The sequence below is a fragment of the Camelus bactrianus genome, chromosome 18 (genome assembly GCF_048773025.1).
Source record: "Camelus bactrianus isolate YW-2024 breed Bactrian camel chromosome 18, ASM4877302v1, whole genome shotgun sequence".
NCBI classification, from domain to species: Eukaryota; Metazoa; Chordata; class Mammalia; order Artiodactyla; family Camelidae; genus Camelus; species Camelus bactrianus.
Genome location: NC_133556.1, coordinates 26,444,916 through 26,470,264, shown reverse-complemented (window position 1 = coordinate 26,470,264; position 25,349 = coordinate 26,444,916). Strand labels below are relative to the sequence as shown.

General features: G+C 45.2%; 2 protein-coding genes across 2 annotated transcripts; one reads left to right on the top strand and one right to left on the bottom strand.

The window, feature by feature from the left end:
- Window positions 1–237: 237 nt before the first annotated feature.
- Window positions 238–10,001, top strand: LOC123615279 (olfactory receptor 2C1). Its single transcript, XM_045512739.2, is given in 2 exon segments — window positions 238–7,120; window positions 7,123–10,001. Coding segments are annotated over 2 exon segments (936 nt in total). The 5' UTR covers window positions 238–6,360; the 3' UTR covers window positions 7,299–10,001.
- Window positions 10,002–16,641: 6,640 nt separating this feature from the next.
- Window positions 16,642–24,754, bottom strand: ZSCAN32 (zinc finger and SCAN domain containing 32). The gene is given in 11 exon segments (XM_074346875.1): window positions 16,642–16,802; window positions 16,805–17,157; window positions 17,159–17,199; window positions 17,201–17,327; window positions 17,329–17,392; window positions 17,395–17,502; window positions 18,230–18,709; window positions 20,563–20,692; window positions 21,161–21,255; window positions 23,009–23,197; window positions 24,196–24,754. Coding segments are annotated over 11 exon segments (1,974 nt in total). The 5' UTR covers window positions 24,422–24,754.
- Between the last annotated feature and the right edge of the window lie 595 nt (window positions 24,755–25,349).

Below are 25,349 nucleotides of genomic sequence, written 5' to 3'. Positions count from 1 at the left end.
AAAACAGCATGGTACTGGCACGAAAAGAGACACATAGATCATGGAACAAAATAGCCAAAAATAATCCCAAGCATTTATGATCAGTTAATCTATGACAAAGGAGGCAAGAATATACAATGGAGAAAAGTCTCTTCAATAATTGGTGCTAGGAAAACTGGACAGCTATATGATAAAAAATGGAATTAGAACATTTTCTCACACCATATACAAAAATGAACTCAAAGTGGATTAAAGACTTAAAAGTAAGGCCTGAAACCATGAAACTCCCAGAAGAGAACATAGGCAGAATGCTCTATGACATAAATTGTAGCAATATTTTTTTTGGATTTATCTCCTAAGGCAAGGGTAACAAAGGCAAAATTAAACAAATGGGACCTAGTTTAAAAAAGCTTTTGTGACCTAGTTTTAAAAAACAATTGCCCATCAAAGGAAATCATTGACAAAATGAAAAGACAAACTAAGGAATGGGGGGAAATATTTACAAATTATATGACTAGTAAGTCACACAATATATATACAGTTCATGTAGCTCAATTCAAAAAAAAAAAAACACCTATTTAAAAAGGAGCAGAAGACTTGAATAGACATTTTCCCAAAGTGGATATACACATAGCCAACAGGCATATGAAAAGATGCTCAACACTGTTGCTCATCAGAAAAATGCAAATCCAGACTACAATGAGGTATCACCTCACACCTGGCAGAATGGCTAATATCAAAATGTATAAAAAACCAAATGTTGGTGAGGGTGTGGAGAAAGGAGAACACTTGCACACTGTTAGTGGGAATGTAAATTGGTGCAAACACTATGGAAAACAGTATAGGGAATCCTCAGAAAACTAAAAAATAGAACTACCATATGATCCAGAAATTCCACTCCCACATATATATCCTAAGGAGACAAAAACATTAATTTAAAAAAAAAATGCACCCCAATGCTCATAGCAACATTATTTAAAATAGCCAAGATATAGAAGCAACCCAAGTGCCCATCAACAAATGAATGGATAAAGAAGATGTGAGGTATACACACACACACACACACACATACATACATACATATACATACAATGGAATACTACTCAGCCATGAAATAGAAAGAAATTCTGCCATTTGAGCAACGTAGATAGACCTAAAGGGTATTACCCTAGGTGAAATAAATCAGACAGAGAAAGACAAATTATGTTACTACTTAGATGTGGAATCTAAAAAATAAAACAAATGAATGAATATATCAAAACAGAAGCAGACTCACAGGTATAGAGAAAAAAGTAGTGGTTCCCAGTGGGGAGAAGGAAGGGGGAGGGTCAAGGTACAGGTAGGAGGTTAAGAGATATAAACTACTATGTATAAAATAAACAAGCAACAAGCATATATTGTACACCACAGAAATATAGCCATTATTTTATAATTACTTGAAATGGAATATTACTTATAAAAATATTGAATCACTATGCTGTAGACCTGAAACTAACATAATATTTTAAATCAACTGTACTTCAAAAAAAAAAAACTTCCTCTGCATAGAATGGTCTGTTTATGCCTAGTGAAAAAACAAACAAATTAACACAAAGCAAGTCATTTTATTCTCACTTTGTGCTTGGTTTATTCGTCTACTGAGTGGGGATAAGACCACCTGCCACAGAAAGCACTTTAAGAACTAAGTTATATTATGTGAAATATCATGAAAAGAATACAATTATATAACAAGTAATTGTTTAACGAATCAGTTATTCTTATTGCTATTTCAATTAGGAATCTGTGTTTGGGGATGGAGTTCAGGTAACAGAACCAGTCAGTTCTTCAGGGACAGCCTTTTTCCTGCATTCGGGCCAGGCAGGTGCTTTGTGCTAATTGCCTGCAGGGCACACCCCCACTCCCCCTCCTTGGACTCTGCAGAATTAGCCAGAGCGAGCCAGGTTTCCAGGTGGCAGAGCCAGTGCTCCTCAGAGGGCCAGGGCCACACCAAGGTTAAAAGCCTGCAGTGCCAGCTGGTGGGTAAGGGGGCAGCCTCGCAGCACAGCCTCCGTCCTAATTCCACACACTCTCCTACTTGACCCGCCAGCACCGGTGTCAGCGTGACAGATTCAGGTGGAATCCTGAAGCCAAAGGTATATCTCCATAGACAATCTGTAGACTTTATGAATGGAGAATCCAGGGTATAGGAAAGAAAGGCAAAGAGGGGAAAAAAATGGAGAAGGAAAGAGCAGTCTTGGGGATCAGAGAGCGAAGAGGGAGATTGTGAAATGCCCTGATTTTTTAGAGGCTCTGATTTTGGATTCTTCCTGCCTGGAAAAGGTTGGAGGTGACCTGGTATTAGGGCCCCAAAGCACATGTGTGACCTTCTCTACCACCTAAGAGAAGAGATAGGAATGAAAAAATATTTAAACTGCACAAAGGAACTGTAAAACTACAAATTAAGAACAAAAGTTATCTCTAGAACAGTCCAGGAGAGAAGCTGGAAAAGTCTTACCTGTCCCCCTGCCAAAAAAAAGTGTCTTTGGTGGACACATCCATGTCCTAGGAACAGAATCCTCCAGCAGAAAAGGGTCATAGAAGACTTAGGTACAGCCCAGTGCCCTCCGTCAGGCAAAGGTCTAAACACAAAATCTCTAATCCCTTTTTCTCTTGCCAAGGAACTTACCCATATTTTATCATGCCGAAATTTCAAAATGCTTAATTGCAATTTCTCTTGCTTTTAATTTAAGCCTGTTTTTGCTTTCCCTAGATAAGAGGGCACCTGCTCTGCACCCAGGCATATTTAAAAGCTCATCATATAGTAAAGACATTAACTGGAAGTAAAAATCCTCTCTTGAATTTCTTCTTAAACAAGCTAACATCTTAGCCATTCTCCACAGAACCTATTTCCTCCTATTCTCCCTTCTGTAAAAGTCTGCACAATCTCCATGTCCTACTAAAAATGTCAGGCAATCAGGTAAGACCGTCCAGTAAGGAACTGCCTAGCAAGACAGCTTACTTCCTGGCCCTCGCCTTGGCAGTCCTCTGTCCGTTTTTCCCTTTGGAGACCCATTGCAATCTGCCCTCAGCTTGCACAAAAATGGACCCTGGAGAGTTACTCCTGGAACACCATGCTCATCCAGCCTTTTCCAGTCTGAGTTTGTGGTGGTGAATTTTTATACATATTTGATGTACTGCCATGCATTTAGCCCTCTTTTAATTTTGCAAGTCCTGTGCTCATTAGAACTGCCACCTGAGCTAGACTATATTGCATGCGGCCACCACTCTTTTCCCAACAGTAGCATCAGAAGTCAGTTTTAGGGAAGCTTGGTTGCATTCCCTGATGCAGACATGAAATGTAGAGTCCCCTCCAGACAGCGTAGATTCCATTCATTTCCCTTTTTAACTCTGTTCCTTCAATTTTAATATATTTTTTAAACTGTGATGCCTTTAGGAGTAATGATTTCCACTGGTTTACTATGAACTGTGGGGTTTTTTTCTGTTATTGGTCCTATATTTACCTCTTTTAAGATTCAAAATCCCCCATCTCTTATTCTTGAATTCTAAGATTTGGGATAGAATTCCTGTTCACTCATCAAATACCTTAAATTTTTCTGATTGGAGAGGTTTTGATTGTATTCCACCTTAGACCTCATCCTTCAAGACAATGTTTGTTCCTTGTGTAGTTCTTGCCTGCCATACTGCCCCAGTGTTATCCTACCCCCCAAAACCGTATCTTCCCAATTCTGACCAAGTCATTATGAAAATATTAACTTAGAACTTAGAGACAAAATAGACATAAACTGAGCTCTCAGAAATATCAGTCAAATCAACTACACTTCAATAAAAAATAAGAATTAAAAAAAGAAATATTGCTGTCAGCCATCTCCCAAATAAATGAAATATTTGAGAATATAACATATACAAAAACTTCTCTGCCAGAATCAGGAATTCAGGATTAGGTTTGTGTATTTATTTTTATTTTTTATGATTCCCTTTCCCATTATTGCTCAGGCTTATATTAAAGCAAGACTTGAATTCTGAGAACTTATATCCACACATGGGGAGGGCTGACAGTTCAGGAGCAGTTTCTGTGATAGGACAAAGCCATCTCTGAATTCCAGATTTGCTGTGGCTGTGCCAAAAGTGGCCAACTGAGAATTGTGGTGAAATTTAGGGGAGGAATGGGCAGAAAACTGGGTGAAGATGGGCTATTACAATGTCCAGGATTCTCTTTAAGTAGCAACAAGTCTTGACGTCTTTTCTCAGTATCCTGCAAGTTCAAACCAAATTTGCAGGCAGGCTGAGATTGGAACCAACTATGTATCACATAAGTGATTTCTAAAAATCTTTCTGTACCCAAACAAACTCCATCAGGGTGCTCCTAAATTGCATCATAAATGGCTCATCCTCTGAGTTCAGTAGTCTCCTGTCTAGGCTCATCTTAAAATGCAGATATTTAACATTCCAGGTTACAAGAGAACTAGGAACCAGGTAGAGAGCCCTTTAAGGGAGGAAGATAGCCTGAGTAGCAGTCAAATTGCTGATTCAAACCTGGTTACAGTCTTGTTTGCTTGGAGAGTTGGCCAAACTCAAGCCAAGCATCTAGCTGGTGTGATATTCCCTCCTGAATTGTCTGAGTGGCTGGGGTCAACCGCTTCCCGCTGTAGGTATACCTTTCCTTTTTCCATGTCGCCTGGCTTATTCCTGGGCTAAAAACTGCTTGGTATGCATAGAGTGGAGACTGAAGGAAATTTTAGCATCACTGAGCAGCCACAAAGCATCAGCCCTGCAGAGACCAGACAACTCATGGAAGAAGATGGGCCGTGTCTGTCTGAGTTTCTTTCCCTTAGAGGGATACCAGAGGATAAACACTTCTGGTAGGAGGAGGTGGTGAGATGGGTATCAGGAACTTTGGAAGGGGGAAAGCCAAAGCTATCAGAGTGGTAACTTAGTTCCTCAGCTCCCTTAAGTCCTAAATGAAAGAATATGTAGTCACTTCTTAAGTTTTAGGCAGAGGTATGAAGGAGGGTGAGGAAATGCTCTGAAATCCTTATCATCCCAAATTCAATAGGGCCACATTGCTGACCTAACGAGATGGACCATTAAAAGAGATTTCCTGCCTGACGTCTGGGTGGAATCTAGCATCAGGTTTTCCAGTATTTTTGCTACTTACTGATGAAGGGGACAGTTCTCAGGGTCTTTAGCCATGAGGTGTAGCCAGGTAGTCCCTGTCTGGAGCACCGGAACCAGATAAGCACAACTGCACGCTTCCCTTGAGTAGTGTCCCCATCAAGCCTGCTCTTTGTGTGTGGCAGCCAGGGTTCCTATGGGACAGGTCATGGTCCAGAGAAAGAGGCAGAGCATTTATTCCCAGTCTTCAGTGTCCAGATGAGGACAGTTGACCCAAGACAATTTTTGTATTCTTCTCAGGTCCTTTCATTTATTAGTCAAAGAAGGGGGAAGGGCTTTGGTTTATGGTCTTCAGAAAAGCCTAGGTCTTGCCCAGTGAAAGGAGATGGTAATTGGCCCATTATTAACAAGAGCTACCTTTTGTTCATGAGCTGTTAAGAATTATTCCTTGGTTTAGAAGTGGGAATAGTGGTCACGTACCATGAAAATTGGGGGGAATCTCCTCTGAAATTTTCTATTTTCCTTTACTAATTATGGGTATCCTATAGCTGATTTAACTCCTTTGAGGTAGGTGATTTTCCTCTTTTAGGTAAACCCTGTTTATGTCTTCGGCCTGTCTGGCCTACACTTACTTGGGCTTAAGTGAAGTTTTGTTTTTTTCTACATTCACCTCTTTTTAACTCGCATCTTTGTGTCTTCTATATTTGGTGAATAAGTCAATATTCACGCTTTCCATTCTCTTCATGATTTTATAGACTCATCATGTTCTCCCTCAAACTTCATATTTCTAGACCAGGAATTTTCACTTGGCTGGGGAGGATACTGAAGAGAAGGGAAGACATTTATCAGAAGCTTCTGGGAAGCTTCCTCCTTCCCTGAGTATACCACAAGCTTGGCTGGGGAAATGTGTATTTTGAGACTTTCCACATTTAATTCTAATAGTCGATTCCCACTACCCTGTTAGAACCACTGTGTTGAACTGAAGAACCCTAATCTCTTTGTTCTTCATAAGGACCTTCCTTCATTTCTGTGATAAGTCACATTTGATATTTAGAGGGAATAAAGTTTCCATTCACTGTGGGACTGCCAATGTTTGGGGATTGCAATGAAAGCTTGCAACCATAAAATTTAAATTGGTACTTAACTGTGAAGCCCGGAGACTATCAGACACACCCTGATGCAGATCAGCTTTATCCAGTAGCATCTTCACTTGCTTTACTCCTGGTTTTTCCTGGACAGATTTCCTCAAGTGACTGAGGGAAACCAGAGATGGAAAGGGCCAACAGCAGCTCCCTGGAGGGCTCCATTCTGTTGGGTGTGTCTGACCATCCCCAGCTGGAGATGATCTTTTTTGTCATCATCCTCTTCTCCTACTTGCTGACCGTAGTTGGGAACTCAACCATCATCCTGCTTTCCAGCCTGGATGTCCAGCTCCACACACCCATGTACTTCTTCCTCAGCAACCTCTCCTCCCTGGACCTTGCCTTTACTACTAGCTCTGTCCCCCAGATGCTAATCAACTTATGGGGATCAGACAAGACCATCAGCTATGGTGGCTGTGTGACCCAACTCTATGTTTTCCTCTGGCTAGGGGCTACTGAGTGCATCCTGCTGGTGGTGATGGCGTTTGACCGCTACGTCGCAGTGTGCCGGCCCCTGCACTATGCCACCATTGTGAACCCTCGGCTCTGCTGGCTGCTGGCTGCCATTGCCTGGTTAGGGGGCTTGGGCAACTCTGTGATCCAGTCAACATTCACCCTGCAGCTCCCTCTGTGTGGGCATCGGCGTGTGGACAACTTCCTGTGTGAGGTGCCTGCTATGATCAAACTGGCCTGTGGAGACACAAGTCTCAATGAAGCCGTGCTCAACGGTGTCTGCACCTTCTTCACGGCTGTCCCACTAAGCATCATCCTGATCTCCTACTGCTACATAGCTCAGGCAGTGCTGAAGATCCGCTCGGCCGAGGGACGGAGAAAGGCCTTTAACACGTGCCTCTCCCATCTGGTGGTGGTGCTGCTCTTCTACGGCTCAGCATGTATGGGTATCTGCTTCCAGCTAAGTCCAGCAACCAGGACCAGGGCAAATTCATTTCTCTCTTCTACTCTGTGGTCACACCCACGGTGAACCCTCTCACCTACATGCTGGGGAACAAGGAGGTGAAGGGGGCACTGAGGAGGCTGCTGGGGAGGGGAAGGGAAATCAGCTGAAAGAAGGGAAAACTCCGTCATTTACCACGTCTGCACCTCTGCACACTGTTTCTCATTCTCTCTCTGGACAGGTGAACATGCAGAATACTAACCCTAGTCCAAGCATGTTCTTGACAATCCTAAGCTGTTGGTATATGGTTAGTATTCTTTCTCTTTTTTTAATTGAAGTGTAGTTGATATACTTTGGGGAAAATAGGAAGAAAATAAGCATTTCTCAAACACTTTGGGGTTCTGCAAAGTCTCCCTATAGAAAGTATGGGACACTTTGAATCTAACTTGCTGTTAGGGGAATGGTAAGATATAAGGAATTAGACAGGGGAGAAAAAGCATGGGACATGAGTGCATCATGGGGAAAATGCACATGTGTTCGTGTCCATTCTCAATGCTGTGCATGATACAGACTCAAAGAATGAGAAAAAAGCAATTATATGTGAAGGAAACTCCTTGTTATTAAGAGCTTTGAGGTTCTATTTCTAGGGTTTCAGAAGAAAAAAATATGTTTAATGTCTTATTCAGTTGGAAATTCAAAAAATGATAAACAAAAATACTAAGAATTGTAGAAGGTTCACCAACCTTAGTAAAACAGAAGTGGACAGCATTTGAATATGCTAGTCTGGTTAGTGTATTTAAGCAAGTATAAGTTCTCGTCTCACAGAGCGCTTCACAGAGTCTCTCTAGATCCTCCCCTGCCCTATAACATAGCAAAGTGTGCATGAATATCTGAATCAAATGACTGAATTTTGAACCTGACAGTGAAGAGTGTCAATCCTTTTTTCTGTTTTCACAGCCTTCAGGCTCAATTCCATGTCTATGTTTAGGATATGTTGGAATAAAGGAGATGGTGGAAAATAGGAATTGAAAAGTGACTTTGGGTGAATGAGTTCGTGTTCATGTGGGCACTAAGTTACAGAGTAATTTGGAAGCTCCATTACTGATTGAGTGAAAAGGTCCACCTTATTTGACTATATTGGTGATTTCACTACATCAGCTTTACAGTGCCAGATGATGATCTAAACTCTTTACATGAATCAACTCACTTAATCCTCATAGCAACATATACCATCCTCATTTTCAGATGTGGACACTGGAGCACAAGAAGGAACTTGCTCATAGCACAGTGGTAGGTCTGGAATCAAACTCACATATTCTTTTTAAATTTTTTTTTAATTTGGGGGGAGGTAATTAGAGTTGTTTGTTTGTTTGTTTGTGTAGTTGGTTGTTTTTTAATGGAGGTACAGGAGATTGAACCCAGGACCTCATGCATGCTAAGTATGCACTCTACCACTGAGTTATATCATTCCCGTCCTCCAACTCAAGTATTCTTGACTCAAAGGCTTGTGCCTTTTCAAAAACATTTTTTCTTTTTGAAATAATCACAAACTTTCAGAAAAGTTGGAAGCACAATATAAATGATCCTGCTTACCCCGAATTATTTCAGAGTAACTTGATGACATGATATTCTATCTTCTCCAAATGTCTTAAGGGCTATCTCTAACAAATAAGAATATTCTCAATGAGTTGTATGTATGTTCATGTATACCTGAAAAATTGTGCTCTCTACACCGAAATTTGATACAACATTGTAAAATGATTATAAATCAATAAAAAAATGTTTAAAAAAAGAATATTCTCTATAGGACCACAAAATAGACATCAAAATGGCTAAATGAACGTTAATACATTATCTTATTTAATTCTTAGACCCCATTTAGCTTTTGCCAGTTGTCCCAATAAAGTCTTTCATAACAAGAGGATTCTGTTCAGAATCACACATTGCATGTAGTTGTCTCTTTAATCTCTGTCAGTATGAAATGATTTCTCAGTCTTTTCTTGAGTTGCGTGACCATAACACTTCAAAATATCATTAGGCAGTGATTTTGTGGAACATCTCTCATTTTGGGTTTCATGTTTCCTCATAATTAGATTCAGGTTATCTTTGGCAGGAATTCCACAAATATGATGTTGCATTCTTCTCATTGTATGCTACCAGATGGTGCTGTGGACAGAACTGTATCCTCCACCCACAGATTTGTACACGGAAGCCCCAGTCCCCAATGTAATTGTATTTGGATGTAGGGCCTTTAGGAGGTGGTTAGGGTTAAGTGGTATCAGAAGGGTGCACCCGGACACTGATGGGATTGTTGACCTTACAAGAAGATGAAGAGAGGGAGATCTTTCTCTCTCCACACACACTCTGAGGAAGGGCCATCTGTGGACAAAGCAGCCTTCTACAGGCCAGGAATGGGCCCTCACCAGAATCTGAATCCTGCCAGAATCTTAATCTTGGGTCCAGTCTCCGTAAGTGTGAGAAAGTTAATTCCTATTGTGCAAATCATGCAGTCAATGGTATTTAGTTATGGCAGCCTGAACAGACTAAGACAGGTGGTGTAAATGTCCATTTCTCCCATTATTAGTAGTATTACTTGTGTCACTAAATGAAGGTGGTGTCTGCTAGGCTTTTCTATTACTTCCTACTTTGTAATTAATAAATATTTTATGGGGAAATACTTTGAAATTACTTAAATATCCTGTTATTAATTATTTATTCACATCTTACAGAATCAATGCTTTCTATTTTATTCTATGTTTTATTACTTGTTAATATCATTATATTGCTCTTCTCTGTTTAATCACTGGGAGTCCATTCAAACTGGTTTGTTTTTTGACTTGTCCCCATATTCTTTGAGCATTTCCTGGCTTTCTGCTTTCTCAGGATGCCCCATGCTTATGTCTTATTAACCCTTACTCTGCCCAGCCATTTCTTCAGGAAGCTGTGGTTACTTTCAATATAAAATGGTATTTAGAATTTAATTTCTGTGCACAAAGTGTCCTTATTACTACTGGGGTGAACTGCTCCCAGATTCTGTCTCTCTGGACAGATGTAGGATAGAGATAGATAGATGATAGGTAGGGAGAGAGAGAGAGAGAGACACAGGCACAGACACATATATCCCTCTCCCTTTATTTATATCTATATATCTATCTAGAAATGGAAAAGTCCGACAATACCAATTGTGTGTGTGTGCGTAAAATACGTATTTCAGGCATTCCACAACACACACACAAAACAGTTTTAACAGTTATTTTTGTCCATGAGTTATATTCTATTAGGAATGCAATCAATACACATTTTTTTAAAAAGTTTTGCTACCATCTGGAAATAACCAGTTAGAATTAAGACTATTTGCAAAAATAACAGAAGTACATATATGGAAATTAATTTCAGAAATATGCAGGAACTATGTAAATAAAATGATTACACTTTACTTAGAAAATAAATTGTCATAATTGTAGATATATATACAATCATAGAAATAAATATATATATACACACACATTCAATTGATACTTGTGCTGAGCAAACTTAAGCTGCATCCCTAAGATATTGTAACACTGACTTCTTTTCTTGAGAAGAAAACATGAGACAAGAAACCAGAAGACATTAAGTTAAAAGGAGATGCTCAGACCCCATAAGCATGATGTCAGGCAAAAGCAAAAGGAGAGAGGATCACTGGGGGCACCCCTGTAAAAGTCATGGCCAATAGACAGACGGGACAGAATCTCTGATGTTTGGCTTACTTTTTTTTTTTTTCTCCTGTGACATTGTCCCATTATTCTTAGGCACCAGTGAAGATTTATATGAACCTTGTTTTTAAAAATAGGTGGGCGGGTATAGCTCAGTGATAGACTGCTTGCTTAGCATGCCCAAGGTCCTGGATTCAATTCCTGGTACCTCCGTTAAATAAACAAACCTAATTTCTTCCCCCCTAAGAAAAAATATTTTTTAATTTTTTTAAAAAAGAAAGAATAAAGGAAAAGTATTGTGCCCAAGCTTTGTTTGTAGGCAAGAAAGCGTGGAAGCTGTATGGAGAAACAGTTAACAAAGGGACAAAGGTGACAATGGGAAACAGAGTGCAGTACAAAGAACAAGATGATGAGTGACAATCAGGAAAGTGAAAATATTCCTCATGGAATCTCAGAAATACTTGAGGCCTGAATTTCTAAGGAGAAAACCTAATTAGTTGATCATGTATGCAAATTTCACTAGAAATCAGGGAAATTCAAATTAAAGCCACAATGAAATATCCTTTTATTCCCCCTGATTGGCAGAAATTTAAAAGTCTGACAATACCAAGTGTTGCCAATGGTACGGAGAAACAGGTTATGACGCCAGGAGAGTCGTCTCTTCATTGGGGCAGACTGCTGTCCATTGGCGGAGGGCGGAACCAGGTGGGGGTCATTGTTCTTCAGGGCACCGCCTGCGTGCCCGCGGCGCTCTTTTCCGGCTTGGCCCTTGCGCATGCGTCAGGCCTCGTGGCGGTCCCGGCTTGCCCCGAGGCAGCTTCCGGCTTGGAGCGCTGGAAACGACTGCTGGGCGGGCGAGTCGCGCGTCTGAGGCCGCCTTTGCTCTGCGGGCGGGTCTGAGCGTTGCTGTTCTGGCCTCTCCCCTGAAGCTCTCGCCTTGTGTCCTGCGTCCTGGGACGGAAAGACTCGCAGTGGCCTTGAGCCGGGACCTCCACCCTCTTGGAGGCGTGGGGCCGAGGTAGCCTGGTGTGTCGGCCCCGTTGCCCTTCAGGGCTCCAGTCCGCTCACTTTCCAGGTGAAGACGGCTTTTACGGGCTCCAAGCCTCTTGCCCTTGTGGCTTTTGCTAATAAAACACTCGTTCCTTGAGGTCTTTCCGGGTCCTTGTGGGTCCTTGTGCTGGGCGGTGGGGACCCGAAGACAACTCCTTACTTCCAGAGAGCTCCCAAACTAGTGGAGTAGATAGACCCGGGGAAGTAAATTCTGGTTGGAGGTGGAGGAAGAGAAGGCGTCCTGAGAGAGAGTTACAGAAAGGGCCGAGGAGTTCAAAGTTTTAGGAAGCTTCCAGAAGGTAGTGATAGTAATGTTAGTGTGATGGTGATGGTGGTGTTAACCAGTCCTTATCCTCTGGGCCTCTTGTCTTTTTTGATGAAGTCCACTCCTTGGAAACAAATTTTACCTTATTTCTAATTTCTAGGCTCGGGTGCCCTTGCTCCCTGAGGGTTGGGAGGAATAGAGCTTGGCAGCCCCTCATGTTCAGTTTCTATGGAAAGAATGAATCAGGCCTTGGGAGAAGTTTAGTGGCAAAGGCACTAATGCTGGCGAGCACAAAGCCTGTTCCAGGACGTGGGACCAGTTCACCTGTGCTGGATTGTAGAATGTGTGTAGGGTAGTGGGCACTGAGGCTGGAGGAGTAGGTTAGGTCATGAATGCTAGGGAGAGCCTTTAAAGTTAGGAAATCTTGGTTTATTTCAGTGGCAGTAGGAAGTCTTGAAGGCTTTTGAGCAGGGTAGTTTATACAATTGGATTAGAATCCAGATCTGCTCTACAGGAAGACCAGGTGGAGAGATGGGAGACTCTTGTACCATCCTGGCCTAATGATATGTATGTAGACCAGAGGTTCTCAACAGGGGTGGTTTTGACCCCTTCAGAGATAATTTGACAATGTCTGGAGTCAATTTTGTTGTCAAGGCTGGCAGGTGCTCCTGACATCTAGTGGGTGGAGGCCGGGAGTGTAGCTAAATATCCTACAATGCACAGGACACCTGCCCACCCACAGACAACAAGGACCTGTCCAGCCCAAAATGTCAATAGTGCTGAAGTTCCTGGAGCTATAGGAGTGGAAATGAAGGAGAGACAGATCCTAGAGACATCTCAGAGACCAGTCTTCATCTCCTTTCATATTCTTTCTAGTGCTTAAGTACTGGGCATGGAGTCAGTTAATCAGGTTTGAACACCCCAGACTTCCTTGTGTTTTTTTCACCCATTCATTCATTTGGCAGATACTTATTTTGCATGAGACATTATTCAGGGTGCTGTGATTCAGCAATGAACAAAACAAGTTTCTTGCTCCCCAAGAAGCTTACATTCTTGTAGGAATGACAGAATTTAAATGAATAAATATATGTCAAGTAGTGAGATACACCTGAAGTTCATGTAAGTTGGAGTTTCTCTTATACCACCCCAGACCATTTACTCTGCACCTTTTATGTGCCAATCACTGGGCCGGATGCTTACAAATAGCATTTCACCTACAGCCCCTGCCACAATAAGGCTGCCTTGGTGGTGTAAACATGTAGAAAAAGGTCTGTGTTTTGAGGTCTCACAGAAATTGTTAGCCAGAAGAGTGTTGAGAGTGAGAGAGTGAAAAATTAAAAATTTTGAAATTGATTTGACCCATATTCAAAATCCAGCTCCTTCACTTCAGTCACTATGCAAATCATTTGACCTCCGATAGCAGGTACGCAGTGGGGCTACCAGGAAACCCAGACTTTACTTGCAATTCTGAATGAATCCCAGATTCATCAAAAACTCCAGAGGTGCCACGAGAATGACCATGTGTATGGGTACTGTCAGAGCAACCTCAGGAGCACAGCTTCATCTAGATGCCAGAGCAGGACAGCACCAAGTTCAAAATCCTTCAGGCTAACTACTATACCCCAGGGAGTGGCCAGAGTATTTGCTAGAGTCCTGTGACCTGCACATGTGAAACCGCTCAGTCCTTCTCTTTGTCTCTACCCAGAAGCCACACTGAGGATGAGCAGCAGGACTTAGAAGAGACTGGAGCTGGTAATGGTGAAAGTGAGGATTTGCCCGTGATGCAGTTAGTGATGAACAGGCACAGTCTAGCCCAGGATCCCAAAAGTTCCGGGCTGTTCCCAAACTGGCAAGGCAGTCCCTCACAGGTGAGGCAGACAGGAGGTGGCAAGAGGAAAGGAAGTGGAGTAGGAGGCGTGAGGGGCCCAGCTGTGGTTTTGGCTGTGACCACCTATCTGCCACCTCAGGCTGAGGAATTGCAATAGATGTGGAAAAGGGTTATTAACATCCTGCAGGCCTTGCCCTACTTCTCTGGGTTGTGAGAATATTTGAACCAGTCTATGGGAAGTGCTTAGGAATCCTTGGAAAAAAGGAATAGTCAACTGAAGAATTGCATCCATTAGTTAAAATGTTTCAGTGAGGAATGGAGGTACAGCAGCTGTAGGGAGAGCCCCAGCATTTAAGGTACAGTGGAAAACTGGAGTTTTAATGGATGTCTGAAGGGCTGAACCAAACCAGCAGTGTAAGTTTACACATCAGATGAAATATACAGACTTCGGGTGCTGCCTTTTGTACAACCTACTTCACATTTATTTTCAAGTGGTTAGTGCAGTGATCAGGCTCATCTGGCAATGGGATGTAGACACTAAGGTGCAAGAGACGGTAACTGTAGGAAGCAGTGACCACACAGGGAATGGGGGGATCATAGGGGAAGGCTGGGTTTATCAGAACCTGGAAGCTTGGAAGAGTGGCCCCGCAGAGCGGGGACTCAGAGCTCTGGGGGCTGGGCTGGGTGGTGGTGGTATTTCTGAGGGGTCCAGTGAGGGTGGTTCTGGAAGATACTGTGTCTACTTCGTTCATGGCTTTGTTCTCAGCTCCTGTGTAATGACTGGTACTTTATAGGCAATCAGGTATTTCCTGAATGAATGAATAACTGAACATATTCTCTTACCTGTCTACTCCAGACCATCCCGAGAGACTGACAGGCAAGGCTTGGGAGCTCTGTACTCTGTCTTCCTTTTCTGCCCAGCACCCTAGAGGATAAAGCAATTTGGAGGGTGAGGCTACCTAACTAAGTATGCAAGGGGTTCAACAGCTGCATCCCAGTCTCCCTGGCCAACGTAGGCCCAGGCAAGAATCAGGGGAGCCTGCTGGTTAGGTGTCGGTACCTCCACTTCCTTCGCACGCCCATTGACTTTCACTGGCTCTGCTCACTTATCCAGGCCAGCTTTTTTGAGCTGGTACCCACAGCCCTTCAGTAGTTGACCCACCCCTGGGCTGTCTCCCTCTTCCCCACCGTGATTCTCCAGTGAAGTCAGGCTGTCCGCAACAGGTCACATTCAAGCCTACTTCTTTGCCTTTGCCCAGGCTTTTCTAAGGTCCCGTTTCTTCCCTTTGTGGAGCAGAGGTAAGTATGTGGCTCTGGGAACTGACCCGCATAGCCTAAGGGCCAAGCGCAAGGACTGTATATGCAGAGAACTGTGGCGTGGTCCAGGCAAGGCTAACCCTGAGGAAATGCTAAAGTATATTCTTCTGTCCTGCCTTTGTTTCTCCTTCCCTAAAATGGGGGGGAGGGTTGGCTTTGAGGTAGAGTATACATTCTCTTGCTCATATCTAATTCCTCAAGAAGGCTCAAGGCAGAGAACATGACACTTCCTTTTTGCCAAAGCTTAGGCAAGGTACTGACACCTTGTGTGCACAGGCTGAGAACCGAGTACAGCCTTCCCCTCCTTCACCACTTTTTCATCATGGAGAATCCAGAAAAGCTTTAAATATCTATGCCTTTTTCTGGTTCAGTAAGTTTTGATATTAGTTGTTAGTGCTCCTTATACCCACCCTTCTTTTCACCTGCACTCAGAGCCTCCTGCAGCCCCTGTATTTCCCTTACTCCTGTGATCACCTCCCTTCTCAGTGATAGTTCAGACCTCCCCAACCCAATTCTGGTCCTTCTTTCCCCATTTCCTGCCCCTTATTCCTTTCTGCATGTCCTGCTGCCTTGAAGCAGGTTCTATACTTGGATCCTCTTAGGACCCTGGAGGCTTTCATGAGTAAAAAATTTCTAATGGAGGTTATAACCAAGGGCCAAGGAAGTGGAGGGAGAAACATCTTTATTGTCAACAGAAATAGTAAGGCTTATAAACATGTCAAAAGTGTTTACTCTAAGAGATAAGAAACCAGAAACGGGTGGAGGCAATGGTAAGATGAGAAATCTTACAAAGGCTGACCTAGATGTTACACTTGCTCTGAGATTAAGTTACTTAGGGAAACAGATTGAGTGTTGCCCAGTGGATTTACCTTTTCTTCCTTTCCTTTTCCCTCCTCTTTGGTGGTGGCTGAGTTACAGAGTAGTGGTCTGCTCTGAAGTTAGCAGTAGTACCTAACAGTAGGTTCCTAGAGGTCAGTTACTGGTTTAGATTGGATCCAGGCTGTTAACTTCTAGATGTGCTTTCCATGAGGGGGAGAATTTCTTCCCTGATGTGGCCCAGAAAGACTGCTCAGGCCACTAGCAGGGGCATTCTCTGTTGGGAGCAAGGATACGCAGGTTTTCTGGCAGGACTTAGGGATCCTACAGCCTTCTCCCCTTCAGAGCAAAACTGAAGTCCCCAGTGAGACAGGACTCAGGAGTCCCAGGCAGAGCTAGAAAGAGTTCAGCATTCTTACGCTGAATTCTATTCCTAGACATGGCTGTTAAGATCCACTTGTCAACAAGTCTACTGCTAAGCCAGGAGTTGCCTAGTCAAACACTCCACAAGCACAAGGAAGCACCGAGGAACACATGTTGACCTAAGGAGTTGATCTGTCAGGTTTCCTGCACACTCCTAGTGTGTCTCTTCCTTCCCGTGATGTGTGTACCACTTTTATGTGTACCCACTGATGGCGAATGAGGGCAGAGTTCTTACTGAAGCTTTTCTTACGCTGAGAGCACTGGTGTGGGTTTTCTGGTCGTGGGCACTGAAGTGGGAGCAGCTGTTGGAGCTTTTCCCACACTGCCCACACCTGTACGGGCTCTCCCCAGTGTGGACTCCCCAGTGAGCACTGAACTGGGAACTGTTGTTGAATCTCTCCCCACAGCCAGTGCGCTGATGAGGCTTCTCTGCAGTGCGGGTCCTCTGGTGGCCAGTGAGGCCGGAGCTCTGGGTGAAGCTTTTCCCACCTGCCCCACAGCAGCAGGATCTCTCCCCTGTGTGAGTCACCAGGCGGGCAGTGAGGCTGGCGTGATCCCTGAAGGCTTTCCCACGCTCAGTGCGCTTGTGCGGCTTCTATCCTGTGTGGATTCTTTGATGTCAAACAAGAACCTCAACTAAAGCTTTTCCCACATTTGTGACGTTTAGAAGCTTTTTCCCAGTTTGGGGGCTGGCTGCTGGTGAGAGGGAGAACTCTGAGGGCAGCTTCTCCCACACAGGAGGTGTGCACCGGCCTTCTCCCCAGTACGAAGTCTGCAGTGACTTACCGGCTTCTGGGGTGGGGTTCTCCTCACTCCCCGCCGGAGAAAGTCTACGTTGCCTTGTTAGCATTGGCTCACCCGCCCAGCCCGTCTTAGCTCAGAGCGCCAGAAAATGTCACTAGACTTTCTCTGAAGAGGCTTGTTCATTTCTGCTTCCTCTGTATCGTCCCATTTCAGATTCTCTTTCTTGATCTCAAAACCTGAAAGAACAGAAATACATCGAACTGTGGAGAAGGAAAACAATGGAATGAGGAAGGAGTTAACAACTACCTTTAAGAATAAATACAAATTAGAATTCTCATGTGATTCAGACTTCTGCTAATTAAAAGCCTAACTTCTTCTACTTGTAATATTTTTAAGCTCTAAATTCTGTGATCACAGGTAAATATACCCTAAGCTCCACCCACTTTTCTCCTATCACATCTCATTTTGGATGTTGTGACCCAGTGACAATGCTGAGGCTAGGAGTCACGCTCTGTGTCATCAGTGACTCTGTCTCAGTTCTTGAGTGACCCAGTTTCTGGGAGGAGTTACAAAAGACCACCCTGGGTTTGGCCAGCTCAAACAGGAAGAAAGCAAGTTCCTGGGCATTGGGTAACCCGGGCTTAGTTTTACAAGGAGTGTCAGCCCTAGAGGACAGAAGAGAGAGTCTGGGCTGGAGACCTGACTGGCAATCTAAGGAAGCAAGTTAAGTGGAACTCCAGGGAGGAAAAAAAATGACATGGACTCCATGAAAAAGGCTGGCAAAGCAACACTGGGGCTCTAACGTGCAAGGGGAATGATCCTCAAACACTATGAAAACCCGGCCTATATAAAGTCATACATGGAGATGATGACAAGGCCAGGAGCAGAACGGCTCCCTCTGAATGCTAAATAATGGCTGAGTGGACTGTACCATCCTTTGAGGATCAGAGCCAAGACTCTTACCACATCTGTTTGGGAACAGGTCTGGCAGGCCAGCCCTCCTAACTTCCTGGCCAGGATCCCTGAAGTCCTTTTCATCCCTGCCTGCACCATCCACAGTGGTACCTTCTCCAACATCTGTGGGCTCCCCATTCTGCTGGCTCAGCTCTCCAGCCTCGACATCACTTCCCTCTTGGCCAGAAACAGCATCACTTGCCATGGTAGGTGCAGAGGCCCAGGAGCTTGAAAGGGCACCTGTTTCCTTGTAAAGGATACAAGGCTCAGGCATGTAGCCTGTCCTCATATTGCAGTAACTCAACTGCAGTCTTTTGAACTTGGTGCAACTCTGCTCTGGGGTCCACAGAAACCCCTGCTCCTGGAGTCATTCCACCATGACCCTGTAGATCTGGCTGTTCTGATGATTGGTCTGGTGTTTTTCATAAAACTGAGAATAACTTGGAATGGCCAGGAGTATCTTGTTCTCTCCATAGATCCAGTGTACGCCTCCTGCCAGGAGTGATCAGACCACAGCAGACGGATACAGCAGTGCAGGGTTTTAGCAGCCCACAATGTCACATCCTAGTCTCTCAAACTATGCCACAAGATGACAGCCCTTCGAAGTCACACAGCAGCTCCTGCTAGGACATCACCCACGTTCCAGGGAGAATACAGTGCTCGATCCCCTGGTTAACATCATCTTCATTCTTTTATGTTCTGTTAACAAAATCCATGGATAACATCTGCTCACACAATTCACCATTTTTATCATTGAAAAGCACCTGACTTTGGCTTTCCAATTTCACAACAGCACATGTTTAGGTACTACTTTTCCCTTTGTGTAACCTGCATGTGGCCAAGTGAATGGCTATCCGTTGAGTGTCCACTCTAGCCTTCAACCCACATATCACCATCAGTGAGGGAACAGGAACCATCCTCAACTTATAGCTGGAAGACACGGCACAATGTTGGGGAGCAGTTTGCTTCTAGGTGATCAGCTCCAGGACGTGTGCAGAGAGGCCCTCACCGAGTGGCTCTGGAGTTTCCTGGCCTGGCTGCTTTCTGTCGGATTTGAGGTGTCTGAGCCCTTCGCTGTGTCCTCTCGCCCCACCTCTTTGTACTTCCCTTTGGGCATTGGCTTAGCCCTTTGGCCTCCACAACCCTGTCTGCCAAGCCACTGGGAGAACTGGAGGAGCCCTGTGAGGCCGGCAGATCTTCCTTCTCCTCCGCAAAGGCACAGGGCTCCTGGCTGCGGCCTCCCGTCCTTTGACAGTAACTGGCCCAGAGCTCCCAAACTGGTTCCACGCTGCTCCAGAGTCTGGTGGAAGCCTCGTTCACACAGAAGCTCGGCGACTTCCCGGCAGGGCTGGCTGCTTTGCGGGTGCACCTGGAGTTTCTCATGCAGCCAAGGCCACTGAGAACAGGCCAGAGAGTCCTGGTTTCCTCCTTAGCCCTGGGGTGGGGGAGGCTGTGTCTGTCCCATCGGCTGAGTCTGGCTGTTGTGCTTTCCCCTTGAATTTTTTCTTCTCCATTTGCTGGTTCATACACTTCCACTCCTCTCACTGCTGGGAGTCTGGCACCTTTTCCTCATGCTGAAGCCCTGAATATCTGGCATCCCTGTTCATACTCTGATCCACCCAGGATGACCTTCGGACCATGATCCAGGTTCCTTCTGCATGTGAAGATGCAGGAAGGAGACATCAAGGCTGCAGCCCATGGCAGAGCCTGTCTCTGCATCTGATGGTTAGGGAGGCTGCTCTGAGGAGGCACAGCCCAGATGGGGCAGAACTGATTTGGAAAAAGGCAAGAGATCAGTCCTGAAACTCTGAGAAAGGGATCTTGTTGCCTCCTGAAGGGCCTGGGCATAGAAGCTGACTGCCACAGTTGGATTGTTTTGTTTTTCAATCTTCTCTGCTACCCAGGCCACATCACAGCTGGGTGTGTGCACAGGTTCGCTCCTCTCTCCCCTGTTGCCCTCAGAGTCTGGGCCTCACTGGCTGCTGTCTGTCTCCAGCTCTGTGATGTTCTTGCTGCTTCTCTGTCTCCCTCTCCTGCTTATCTCCACCTCCCCACACCCTGTGTCCCCACTGTCTCTTCTCCCGATCTTGCTCACTGTCACGCATGCAGTCCATCCCTGTCCCGAGGTGGTGCTTTCCCTCCTTCAGTCTCTGTCTTTATTTCCTTGTCTTCTTTTCTCTGTGTCTTTGCCTACTCTGTGTTTTCCTGTTTTTTTCCTTCTTTCTTTACGTCACAGGCTCCCCACTGTCCCTCTGTCTCCTTTCCTCTTGGGTTCTTTCGGTCTCTCTCTTTCTCTCCGAACAACTGAACACATCCACTGTGGACCCAGAGGGAATGCGGACCCTTACCTAGTGAGGCATTTCTGTCATTCTTCTGTGTAGCATCCCTGCAGAGGGCCCTCTGCGTAGGGCCAAGGTGTGCGTGTCCTTCCTGATGGACAGATACGGTTCTGTCCTCACACGCGACTGGTCCCTGTAAAGACACCGGGGTCTGCTGCTGCCAATAAAATAGCACCACTCTAGCTTGCGGTGGGGAGTAGGGGCAGAGGCAGGACCACAGTTATCAGAGTGGGGCAAAACAGGGCAGGGGGAGGGGGCAGGATATAGCTCAGTGGTAGAGCGTGTGTTTAGCATGCACAAGGTCCTAGCTTCAATTCCCAGTACCTCCATTAAGATAAATAAACAAACCTAAATACCTCCCCCTACCCCCACCCCCAGAAAAAGAAACAAAGGGGGAGGTGAGGCCCCCAGGAGAAAGATCAGCATGGATAAAGACTCATGTGATGATGTCAGTGACAGGACAAGAAAACAACCCGAGAGAAACTTAATGGACCACAGAAAAATCTTTCCAGCATCTCCGGGAAAGAAGGAACTTAGGGTGAGAGTGAGTGCAAGGTGAGATGGGAACCCAAAGAAACAAAAGGTGTCAATCACAGCTCACCTGAGCCCTGGCTGGGCAGAGTACAGCACCTGTCTCCTGGCGTCCAAGGCCCCTCTTCTGAGGAAGGTTCCTGGGAACCTGCGGGGTGAGCCAGGCTGGGGGAGAAAACAGCCACTGCTAGAGGGCGCCTCCACATCGCAGCCACAGAGCAGGAGTTGCGAGTGGGGTGCCAGGCCAGCAGCAGCAGCAGCACCTGGGACTCATCAGAGGCACACATTCCTGGACCCCACCTCAGACCTGATGCTTCAGCAACTCTGGGGGTGAGGCCTGGGCATCCTTAGAGGGGTCTGATGCAGTCAAGTTTTGGGACCACTGCCCTAGCCAATGGCCTGTCTCTGTGTTAAAAAGTTCCTTTTTCCAGATTCCTCCTGACATAATGGCTTTAAAATTTTTTTTTCATTCTAAAGAAATATGTACATGTTGTATTTTTAAAATTTTTAATAGAATACTGGGAAGCAGGGAGGAAATGTCCCATTGCCCAGTCACCCAGGGGTAACCACAGTGCTCTTAAAAATACTGCAGGAACTCAATCCTTTTATTTTTCTTCAGACCAAGATAATATATTCTGTCCCAGATTCCCACCTTCAGGAATAGTACAAAGGAAATGGTGCATTTTGATGACTTCTTAACAGGACTTCAGAGGACACTCGGAGGTCTGTGACACTTTGGGATCCGAGCAGCCCGCAGGCACGGTGAGCTGAGGGAGCAGAACATGGAACAGAGTGAGTCCTGCCCCCCATCTCTGCTCAGACCGCAAAGCCTCATAAATCACACACCAAAGAGAACAGATGTTCCCAAGGGTTAACAAAAATGCTAAATGGCAAAGTTAGTGTATTTACTTTGCTTAAAAAGATACAAAAGCAAATAAACTCTTAGGTTTTCATTTCAACAGCAGAAGCTCGCCTTTTTAAACAGCATGAAGACACAATGTTTTCCTCTAGGAATTTGAGTTACATAAAGATGAGGTGGCTACAAAAACTACTTAGCAACTTGTAATGGCAGCTTTGAATTAAGCAGAAAAGGTAGCAGTGGCATTCAGGACGATCTAGAAATGTATGCAGCCAAAGTGCTTCCCTGAAAATAACTTAGAAAGATAGAGCCTTGCTCTGTCTGTGGAGGGGAATATACTCAGCCATAAAAACAAAGTCATGATATAGGCTGGAAATGTGATAAATGAGAGAGGCTAGAAACAAAAGGTAATATACTGTAGGATTCCATTTCTATGAAATGTCCAGAACAGGCAAATCAAAAAAGAGAGAATGAGGAGCAACTACTTAATGATATGGGATTTCCTTTTGGGGGCATGAAACTGTTTTGGAAAAAGATAGAGGTGGTGATAGTCCAGCATTGTGAATGTACTAAACCCAACTGAATTGCTCACTTGAAATGGCTAATTTTACATTAGGTGAATTTCACCTCAATTAATTTTAATTAAAAAAATTTTTTTTCTAAAAACTTAAGACAGGGCAAAAAAAGAGCTAGGGAAGAAAGGCAAAACTAATAGGGAAAATGTATTTTGGAAGAGATTAAGCTGGATGGGGAAGGGGGTTATGTCTTCAAGTTTATGAAGAACTCCTCTGCCCAGGCAAGGTGAACATGCTCACCTTGAATAACAGCTGACCCAGGAGCAATAGAGTTAAACTGTAATTAAAGAGAACTGAACACACAAAGGATCTCCGCCCCTTATTGTAAGTGCTAGTATCATCAACTAAAATCTGAAATCTTGATTTTTGGGTGTATTTCAAAGACATTTAATCTGGTACCCAGGGGCGACTGGAACTCAGACCTGCATCTCCAGTAGGTGACTGTTCCTCCCCACCTCAGGTGAGGGCGGAGGCCCCTGCTCACCTTCTGCCTGTTCCCACGGTCTCTGGTGTGAGCTCCGGGACCCCGCTGCGGTCCATGCCTCCGGATGAAGCCCCTTTTCCAGGTGGGATCTCAGTGATTCTCTGGCTGCTCCCAAAGGGGCCGTCTCCTTATTGGGCACTTTCAAGTCCTTCCCAGAATCCGGGCCCTGAGAACAGAAATCATCTGTCACTACAAATTCTTACCTAAGTTGGGCTTGACAGCCCCTGAGAGTGGGATTAAGGAACAAAGTGAGACAGTCAAAGAGGAATATTCTCAGGGCCACTGTTAATAAAACAAAAATGAATGGAATTTGGCCACAATCACGTGGTGTCAAGTGATTTAGATCATTTACGTGAAAGTGCCCAGCATGGAGCCTGACACACAGAAGCGCTAAGAGCGGTGTGCCTTTGCTAAGTGGGAACGTCAGCCTTCACTTTAGAAAGCCCCTGTGGTCCCCGCACTGCTGCCCTTTCCTCTCCCCCAAATCCAGTCATCACCAAGTTCTACCTTCAGAAGATCCCCTTTCCATCCTTGCACCCCGCAGCCTGGTTCAGGACACTGTCCTCTGTCTGGACTGCTGGCATCGCCTGTTAACTGGCTGCCCTGCATCCTCTCTGCTACTGAACCCTCTAATCCATTCTCTCTCTACATGGAATACAGTAGGTAGCACGTATGATTTCGTCCGTCCCTGTTAACACTTGTCTGTGGCTTCCCACGGCATGCACAATAAAAGCCAAACTCCTCTCTACAGCCTGAGAAGCACAGCCTTCCCCTCTCACATCCCACACCACTCTCCTGATCCTGAAGCTCTAGCCACAAGCCCTGCCTTCTTTCTCAAACATGCCAAGTCCCCGGCAGCCTCAGGCTCTTGGAGTGCACTGTGCTCTGTGCCTGGAGAGCCTCCTCCCAGCTCCTAGCACAGCAGCTCCTCCTTCTCCCTCACATTTCAGCTCAGATGGCCTCTCAGAGAGGCCTGGCCCCCTAGCATCCCCCCTACGGTCATTCTCTATCAGATCACCCTGCTTATTCCTTCAGAGCACTCACTGTTTCCCCTGTGAAGTGTAGGCTCCAGCAACCCGGGGTCACACCTGTCTTGTTCACTGTAAAATCCCCAAAGCCTGGCATATTGTAGATACTTAAAATCAACTTTTTTCTTTCACTGCCGTCTTCATCCTTTAATTCCCAACCTCCTAACTCATCCTTAAAGTGACAGAGGAGAGAGACTGAGAAGCAGAGTTCCCAGAGGTTGCTGAAAGCTTCATGGGGCCCAGCGACCTCCTGGTAGCAGAACTGCCTGAAGCACTGGCGGGAAGCTTCAGAGTCAGGGCTGCTGCAGTGCAGGGATGACTTCTATCCCTGTGGGGACTCCTTGCTTGGGGACAGGTGTGCCTGAGGACTCCTGACTGCAGCCATGCTTTGCTTCAACTGACTGGCTCACTGGTTGCCACTTGCCCCCTGCAGATCAGATTCTATCCCTTTTCTTATCACTGGGAAGTGGTTCTCCTGGGTACCAGTGAAAAGTGTGTCTTTCTGGATTCAGAGACATGAGCACATCCTAGGTGTGCAGATTCAGTTGAAAAAGGCTCACCTCTAAAGTGAGGCTGAAGAGAGTGGAAAAAGACAGCATAAAACCATCCCACAGGCCTTCACTCTGGTTCTTACAGTTCCTTCCTATCCTTTCCCTTTACTCCCTCTTCAATCCAAGCTAAGGAGCCAAAGCAATAAAAATATCAACAACAACAAAAAAAGTTTTCTCCCTAGCCAATATTCTGTGGATGAATTCCTTAAACTGCTGCTCAGTGTAGTCCAGCTGTTCTTTCTCACGTTCCCCACATGCCTGGGTCTTGTCCCTGCTCTCCTTACCCTCAGAAGCCTGGACCCACCCTCCCAAAGGCCACCTCTTCTTAAAGAGGGAAAAGTATTACCCTTTTCTTCACTATCAGGCCGTTCTCCCACCACACACACACACATACCACCACCACACACACACACACACACACACACACACACGATGTGGATGATAAATGATTGTTCTGGTTTGCTCTTGTTTTCCAGCATTCCCTTTGCTCACAGCAGCATCTCCCTTTGTGAAAGAGCCTCTCCCTATTAGTCGTGCCCGGTCAGGCTACTCATTTTAGTACCCTTCCCCCAACCACAGGAGTGGGTGACTGACACAGGCTGGGCCTGTCAAAATTCTTCTCTGCGATTTTCCACACAGGTGGGGTGAGAAAAGTCCGAATTTCCCGGAAATTGCTAAACTGGGACGATGTAAGATGGGAGCTTTCTGCAGTTCTGTCCCACTCTCCAGTCCATTCCTCCTCCACCAAAGGGGTGAGCTTGT